This window comes from Trachypithecus francoisi, unplaced genomic scaffold, assembly GCF_009764315.1.
Source record: "Trachypithecus francoisi isolate TF-2019V2 unplaced genomic scaffold, Tfra_2.0 Lachesis_group3, whole genome shotgun sequence".
Classification (NCBI taxonomy): Eukaryota; Metazoa; Chordata; class Mammalia; order Primates; family Cercopithecidae; genus Trachypithecus; species Trachypithecus francoisi.
This window is the reverse complement of record NW_022681468.1, coordinates 10,468,610-10,477,733: the sequence shown is the minus strand read 5'-3', so window position 1 is coordinate 10,477,733 and position 9,124 is coordinate 10,468,610. Positions and strand designations below refer to the sequence as shown.

The following is a 9,124-nucleotide window of genomic DNA, read 5'->3' as shown; positions in this document are numbered from 1 at the left end:
ACACAGACTTACATACTACTCAAGGGAATACTATTCTGAGAACTTAAAAAAAAAAAACATGAAATGTTTCATAATATTTTGAATCTGCAGTTGAAAGAGTTAAGTCTAACGTACATCAGAAACAGACTAAAGATCTGACGTTTTCAGCACCCCAAATTAATGCCATCTTTATCTACACTACATTTTATGAGATCTATGTTCCTCAATACTAAAATCCAGAATTTATCTTTTTCCACTTAGCATCATTTGCATTAAATAAAAACAAGTTATACTCAAATATAAGTCATTACACAAAAATTACTCTATAGGAAAAGATAGTACCTCTAAATATTAAATACTGGCTGGCACACAATGCCACTATGCAATTTTTCCAGATGTTCATTTGTCACCTAATATACAGAACTCTAAAAGTAACATATATTTATACATTTGTATAAATGCATACGTAATGTTTTATTATAAAAGACATTTGTACAAATCAACACATTATGTGCAAAAGTTTGGGTTTACATAAATATAAAATTATACAAATATGGAGGACTATATATAATTAACCAAAACAGAACTAAAAAGTTGTTATTATGCTTCCTCCTTCTTACAGACATGGCAAATGCATTCCCCAGAGACATAAGCATATTATTAGTATTAGTTTCCCAAGGATGTTACCACAGCAGAGGATTCCCTGTAGAGTTTACATAACCCTTTGACTACCTGTTCTGCTAACAATCCCAACATATTACTTATAAAGGGCCTTATGATATTGTGAAAGAATTTTGCACCATCTGAGGAAGGACACAGCAGTAAACAAAAGGGGCCTGAGTAATCAGTAATAGGTGTGTCTTCATTCTAACTACTTTCCTCCTCCTCCAACTCTAGTCAGAGGTTCCAATCCAAGGAGGGATTTCCAGAGATACTTCAATCCTCTGAAAAATCATTTTATGTATATTGACATGTACTTAGTGGCTCCCTCTTCCATGTCCCCATAGCAATTTCCATACCCCTTACTGTATCTTCTACCAAGGTAGATTGTGTTCTACTCATCTTTGCATCTGTCCCAAGAACTTGGACAGGTAAGTGGCTGGCATACAGTAGTCACTTGAACATCTACACCTAGGGAGATCAGTACATAAACAAATGAATAAATCCTGGTATCTTCTTAATTAAAACTACATTTTATACAGATTATATAGAAAATTTGTTTTCAAGGTGTGAAAATAATGCTTGACAAACACATTTTTAGCTAAGTAAATGCAAATTTCCTGGTTCTCCATAAGACTGATCAATATGATTCCCTAAGAGGTAAACACAGTTGTATTTATACAATGACTTTATACAGTGTCAAAGCTATGAGAAGGGGAACCCTCATATGCTGTTGGTGGGAATGTAAATTAGTACAACCACTATCGAGAACAGTATGGAGGTTCCTCAGAAAAGTAAAAATATGTTTTTGTATGCTTTGTCAAAGATCAGTTAATTGTGCACATTTGGTTTTATTTCTGGGTTCTCTATTCTGTGCCATTGGACTAAGTGCCTATTTTTATGCCAGCACCATGCTGTTTTGCTAAGTACAGCCTTGTAGTATAATTTAAAGTCCAGTAATGTGATTAACTCCAGATTTGTTCTTTTTGTTTAGTATTGTTTCAGCTGTGTGGGCTCTTCTCTGGTTCCATATGAGTTTTAGGGTTGTTTTTTCTAGTTCTGTGAAAAATGACAGTATTTTGAATTACACTGAATACATGGATTGTTGTGGGCAGTATGGTCATTTTCACAATATGCATTATTTCCATCCATGAGCATGGGATGTGTTTCCATTTGTCTGTGTCATCTATTCTTTCAGCAGTTTTGTAGTTTTCCTTGTAGAGAGATTTCAGCTCCTTGGTTAAGTATATGCCTAGGTATTGTATTTTATTTATTTATTTATTTTGCAGCTGTTGTAAAGGGGACTGAGTTCTTGATTTGATTCTTAGCTCGGTCATTGTTGCTGTATAGCACTGCTACCGATTTGTGTACATTGATTTTGTAACCTGGGAGTTTACTGAATTCATTGATCAGATCTAAGAGCCTTTTAGATGAATCTTCAGGGTTGTCTAGGTATATGATCATAGCACCAGTGAACAGCTCTAGTCAGACTTCCTCTTTTCTAATTTGGATGTCCTTTATTTCTTTCTCTTGCCTGACTGCTCTGGCTAGGACTTCCAGTACTATGTTGAATAGAGGTGGTGAGAGTGGGCATCCTTGTCTTGTTTCAGTTCTCAGGGGGGAATGCTTTCAACTTTTCCCCATTCAGTATGATGTTGGTTGTAGGTTTGTTATATATGTCTTTTATTACTTTGAGGTAAGTCCCTTCTATGCCTATTTTGTTGAGGATTTTTATCATAGAGGGATGCTGAATTTCATCAAATGCAAAACAATAAACTGTTTAAAAGACCCCCTATTCAATAAATGATGCCGGGAAAACTGGCAAGCCACATGTAGAAGAATGAACCTGGATCCTCATCTCTCACCCTATACAAAAATCAACTCAAGATGGACCAAAGATGTAAATCTAAGACTTGAAACCATAAAAATTCTAGAAGAAAACATTGGAAAAACTCTTCTGGACATTGGCTTAGACAAAGAATTCATGACTAAGACCCCAAAAACGAACACAACAAAAACAAAAATAAATGGGACCTGATTAAATTAAAAAGCTTCTGCACAGCAAAAGAAATAATCAGCAGAGTAAACAGACAACCTACAGAGCAGGAGAAAATATATGTAAACTATGCATCCCGCAAAGGACTAATATCCAGAATCTACAAGGAGTTCAAACAAATCAGCAAGAAAAAATTATCCCATCCAAATGCGGGCAAGGGACATGATTATATATTTCTCAAAGAAGATACTTAAATAGCCAACAACCATGAAAAAATGTTCAACATCACTAATCATCAGGAAAATGCAAATTAAAAACACAATGAGATATCACCTTACTCCTGCAAGAACAGCCATAATTAAAAAGTCAAAAAACAATAGATGTTGGGACAGATGTCATAAAAAAAGAACACTGTTACACTGCTGGTAGAATGTAAACTAGTACAACTACTATGGAAAGCAGTATGGAAATTCCTTAAAGAACTAAAAGTAGATCTACCATTCGAGCCAGCAATTCCACAGTGTGTGTATATACACATATATACACTATATATACACACCACATACATATATACACAATACATATACACACCATGTACATATATACACAATACATATACACACCACATACATATACACACCACATATATATACACCACATACAAATATATGTGTACATATATGTATACACATACACACACACACACAGTGAAATACTACTCAGCCATAAAAAGGAACAAAATAATGTTTTTTGCAGCAACTTGGATGGAACTGGAGGCCATTATGATAAGTTAAGGAACTCAGGAATGGAAAACCAAACACCATATGTTCTCACTTACAAGTGGGAGCTAAGTTATGAGAATGCAAAAACATACAGAGGTATATAATTGACTGTGGGGACTCAGGAGGAGGGGAGCTTAGGAGAGAGGTGAGGGATAACAGACAACATATGGAGTATACCGTACACTGCTCAGGTGACAAGTACACTAAAATCTCAGAATTTACCACTAAAGAACTCATCTACGTAATCAAAACCATCTGTATCCCAAAAACCATTGAAATTTTTGAAAAAAGAAAACAAAGGGACAACAACAACGAAAACTAAAAATAGAACTTCCATATGATTCAGCAATTCCACATTAGGTATATACCCACAAGAAAGGAAAGCAATATACCAAAGAGATATCTGCACTGCCATGTTTACAGCACACTATTCACATAGTGTGATGTGTGTGAATACAGCCAAAATATGGACTCATCCTAAATATCCATCAACAGATGAATGCATAAAGAAAATGTGGTATATATGCACAATGGAATATTATTCAGCCATAAAAAATAATGGAGTCCTGTCATTTGTAACCACATGAATGGAACTAGAAGTCATTACGTTAAGTGACATAAGTCAAGCACAAAGAGACAACGCATATTCTCACTCATAGGCAGGAGCTAAAAAAGGGGATCTCACGAATATTCAGAGTAGACTGATGGTTACCAGAGGCTGGGAACAGTGGGGAGATGAAGGGAAAAAGAATATAAATATGCTGATTATCATTTAACTTACACTTAAAAATAGTAAAGGTTCCTGGTGAGGTGGTTCATGCCTATAATTCCAACACTTTGGGAAGCTGAGCAAGAAGGACTGCTTCAGCCCAGAAATTCGAGATCAGCCTCGGCAACATAGCGAGACCCTGTCTCTACAAAAATCATAATACAAAATTTAGCCAGGCATGGTGGCATGTGCCTGTAGCCCCAGCCACTTGCGAGGCTGAGGTAGGAGGGTTGTTTGAGCCCAGGAGGCTGAGGCTGTAGTGAGCCAAGATCTTGTCACTGCACTCCAGCCTGGGCAACAGAGGGAAACCCCATCTCAAAAACAAAAAGTAAAGATGATATATTATATAGGTTTATTTTATGTCAAAACTTTTTAAAGCTATGAGACAATGGGAAAAGTCTCTCTTTTCACAAATATTACACAACTATATAAAAATGGTCATTCTGTTCAAAATAGATGGGTATTTTTACATATATATAATTTTAAAACATCTTCTACAGAATTCTTGCTTGCCAAATCTCTTTTCCTTTAAACTTAGTTTTATGACAATAGAAATAATTTTTTAAATAAATTCCTAGTCATCTGAACTAATGAAACTACACCTAATGCCAAAAAGAGAGGTTTCTCGGTTTCAAATTGTCGGAATAGGGGAGAGTGAGTGTAGAAGGCAGCTCTTTATAACACCTGAGCTGCAACAGTAGGGCAAAGGCAGTCCTCACGTAAATTTTGTGACCTAGGATAGAAGCATCAACAGAGAGTAAAAATGCTAACTCAGTGACAGTGGTACACTAGAGACAGGATAATCTGCAGTGATCAGTGAATCACTGCATAGAATAAAGAATACTTGTACTTTTACTTTGGTTTTACTATAGAAAGTGAAACAAACACTGACCTTAGCTCCAGGAAGTACTTCATTCTGTTTCAACGTGAGACTCAACTCCAACCTACCAATTAACCCTCCAATCTGCACTGGGTCAGAGGGTGCTATCTCTGGTAAATTTCTAGTTAACTGTGGGTGTGGCTCATAAACAATTTTGGGGTTCCAGCTAGGTGACAGCTTTGGCTCAGTTTCCTATAATAAAGTGACAAAAATAATTATTTAAAATACTTTACATAAATAAAATGAAACGTAAAATATAAATGTCAACTTAAGAAGAATAAAATATTTGACATGTAAAACTGTATGATGTTACAATGGACAAACCAGTATCTTATAGCTAAAAGGAAACACAGTAATATGTTAGCAGTCCACTGGTAATAAAAGCAAATCATGAAAAAGGACTTCATGAAAAAAAGCACACTATCTCCTCAAGTTACAGCAGTAAGAAAACCTAATGGGCACTGTATAATTAAGAAAATCTGATTTGTAAAATAACATGAAAGGCAAATTATAGAGTGACTGACTTATAAAAAGACTCTCCTCTCAGAAGGGATTTAACAGAGTTCCTTAATTATAAAGCTTTTTAAAGATACGATTTGTAGAATAAAGTTTCATCAATACAGTCACTATGTAAGGTAAATTTGAACACTGCTTAATTTCCAGTTTTTATTGAAAAAAAAAATAGATGTAATATAGGCTAAACATCTCTAAACCAAAAACTCAAAATCCAAAATGCTCCAAAATCCAAAAGTTTTTGCGTGCCAACATGACACTACCGCAAGGTCAGGAAAATACACCTGACCTCACATGATGAGTTGCAGTCAAGTATTTGTTTCATGTACAAAATTATTGAAAATATTTTATAAAATTACCTTCAGGTTATGTGTATAAGGCATATATGAAACATAAATGGGTCAGACGTGGTGGCTCATGCCTATAATCCCAGCACTTTGGGAGGCTGAGGCAGGCGGTCAGCGGTTCGAGACCAGCCTGGCCAACATGGCAAAACCCCGTCTCTACTAAAAATACAAAAATTAGCCGGGCATGGTAGCAGGTGCCTGTAATCCCTGCTACTCAGGAGGCTGAGATAGAAGAATCCCTTGAACCCAGGAGGCGAAGGCTGCAGTGAGCCGAGATTGCGCCACTGCACACCAGCCTGGGCGACAGGAGACTCCCTCCAAAAAAATAAATAAATAAATAAATAAATAAATGAGTTTTGTATTTAGACTTGGGTCCCATCCCCAAGATATCTCATTATATCTATAAAAATATTCAAAAATCTGAAACACAGTTCCAGCATTTTGAATAAGGGATCCTCAACTTCAACACCATTTCCCCCCAACATACAGAACCCAACATTTCTCTTTCAGACTAATACACAGCACACTGGTAGGAATATAAATATTAGTATTTTCAAATCTCTGAAATACATATTACCATTACTGAATATTTGCATTAAATCTCAAGACAGAGACTCATTCAGACATATTATATATCCTAGTAAAATTTAATAGCCCCCATTCAAACCTTTTAAAAAATCTTTGATTACGGTTTTAGGGTTTTTGTTTTGTTTTTCTTACCACTGGTGCAGTTGAACACACTGGGGAAGATTTTGCTGATGCAGAAAACTCATCCCAGAAGAGAGACACTCCAGAGAGCTGAAGTAACTTGTGAGCAAAAGCAGTGGGTTGATGCACATTAATTCCTGAGGATTCATCAGCAGTTTCATCACAGTATACAGTTCTGAAATTTTTTTTAAAAAGCATTTACAAAAAGCTCCTAGAAAAACCTATTTACAATAAGAAATGCACATAGCTTTTTTAAGTTAAAGGGTTTTTTCAAGTGTTAGCACTTCTTAGAATATGCCTATAATGTGGGTCAGTCTCACCGTGCTTTACTACCGTAAATATTTTCATGAAGAGGTCTTAACTCCAAAAAGGTAACTTTATGAGGCTTAAATTGAGAGAAAAAAAACTAACTCCCTAAAGTTAGTTTTAAGGAAAACAATTCCTGTACTCCCCCACAAAATATCTCTTGGTAACAGTGTGACAGCATTTGGCTCCAAGTCACAAAAGACATTTCTTGAATTTCTACATGTGACTAATTTTTAGTTTAAACAAAACACATAATGTGGTTCTAAATGCATGAGATTTTAGATTTTTAAAAATCTACTATTTAAGGCAATGGACCCTAATTCCAAAGATCTGCTAACAATAACTGTTTTACTAATAGGTGTTTTGTGAAAGACAGAAACCATAACACAGCTGCTTAAAATTCAGTCGAGACTCCCAGTAGATCCATGTACGAAGTGTCTCTGGTGCTCATGCAGTGTACGCGCTTCATCCTGCTCATTTCTGTTGGCAGTTCATACAGCATTAACACATGGGTGACCAGTTACTCCCTCAAATCAATGCTTAGGTGTATGTATGTAAATTAACCTTGCTTTACAGCTATGTATAAGGGCTTCAAGTGGGCATACACAAAAAACTAAAACCCATGTATTTATATTTTTTTAAGTAAATATTGAGCGTATTGACCTTAACATAATCCTTATAGGATCCTCAAAACAGTGGCCTTAGCCTTTCTCACTAAAGCAGCACTTAGATTAAGCACAGCAAAACAAAAATGTCTTTCATGTTAATGAAATATGCCTAAATATTGCATTGTTAATATGAAAAAACTGAAACTTTCCCACAGGAATGCCTTAAATTTAGTGGCACTCAAATGCTTATTATTCTGATTTGCTATTAACTAAAACAGAATAACTTGCTTTAAATTCAACATGGTATTAGACATAATTATACTGCAACTGGCACTTTCAAGTTTTCAATAATGGAATTAGAATAATAAAATTAAAACACAACTTGAAGAGCAGCACTATACTCTGAAATTATGCAATATTTTCATATCATTACCTCTAATCTCCAAAACCTCCCTGAAAATGTAATGTAAGAGTTACAATAGGGTCATTTATTTTCAGACATAAGAATTCTTACCTTTCTATTCGAATTTCAAGTGCAGTTCCAGTTTTGGAATTTTCTGGCACATGTTCAATTCTCAAAACAGTATCTATAAAAGTGACTTTTACTCTTCTTAGTACTAAAGTGAACAAGTAATTGTCAACATAAGAGACCACATATATACTACATAAAACCTCCAAAGAAATAAAGTTTGATAAGAACTTTCGTTTACAAAATAAAGAAGCTGAATTTCTTTCCATTAAAATCCTTAAATCCTGAGTTTTGTGATAAATATTTTGCCTTACTGAGCACTTAACCATGTTACATCTCAACAGATGCTTGGGATAATGACTAACACTATTTGTTGTATTCTAATCCATTCACTATGCAAGCGTAATAAATGGAGAAACTAAGGTACAAAAAAAAAAAACCCACGCAATTAAATGGAATATTTAAAATATCTCCATTCTAAAGTTCTGAAGTGGGAACAGTAATTCTTTTAAAAATCCATTCCAATGGATTTGCTTCATACAAAGCTTATTACACAAAGGCACGAAACTACCAAATCAAATCTAAATTTTTAAAAAATTCTCCGTAACACCAAACCTGTTTCAATGGTTTCAGCAAACTTTTCAAGTCCTTCAAAAGGCTGGGATCCTTCTCCTTGTTCATCTGTTAGTTTCTGGCTAAGACATTCTTTTGCCAATTGCATACTGCTGGTCATAAAACTTGACCAATACATAGGTTCAGAACCAGTTGCTGCGGAAAATATAAATTAATCCTAAATAATTTCTCAGAGTTATAACAATGCCAGTTCTTAAAAATAACACATTTCAAATAGATAAATTCTTAATCCTTTAAGAGATTTTTAACATCATGGTATTACCCAGGTACACAATATTCTAGAAAGTACTCTTGAGATTTAAATATCACCTTATAATAACCAAGAAGAAAAAAAAAATCACAGAAAAAAGTCCAGAGAATGTGCTCTCATAACATGCTATATTTTACCAAATATCAATTCATGTATTCATTCAACAAATACTTAATGGGTATCCTACAGATGCATGGAACTGTTCTAAATATTATAAGCAGGGG

At 34.9% G+C, this 9,124-nt stretch overlaps 1 protein-coding gene across 3 annotated transcripts in view; it reads right to left on the bottom strand.

Moving 5' to 3' along the window:
* ATG2B (autophagy related 2B) overlaps positions 1–9,124 on the bottom strand; it is an 83,391-nt gene that overhangs the window by 56,183 nt on the left and 18,084 nt on the right. For all 3 annotated transcript variants that reach the window (XR_004432297.1, XM_033191419.1, XM_033191420.1), the window contains exons 3-6: positions 8,633–8,785; positions 8,063–8,165; positions 6,647–6,809; positions 5,079–5,258 (exon numbers count right to left, since the gene is read on the bottom strand). Coding sequence is in view for 2 of the 3 variants with exons in the window: in XM_033191419.1 (XP_033047310.1) it covers positions 5,079–5,258; positions 6,647–6,809; positions 8,063–8,165; positions 8,633–8,785 (599 nt within the window). In the remaining variant the exon portion in view is untranslated. The remainder of the gene's footprint in view (positions 1–5,078; positions 5,259–6,646; positions 6,810–8,062; positions 8,166–8,632; positions 8,786–9,124) is intronic.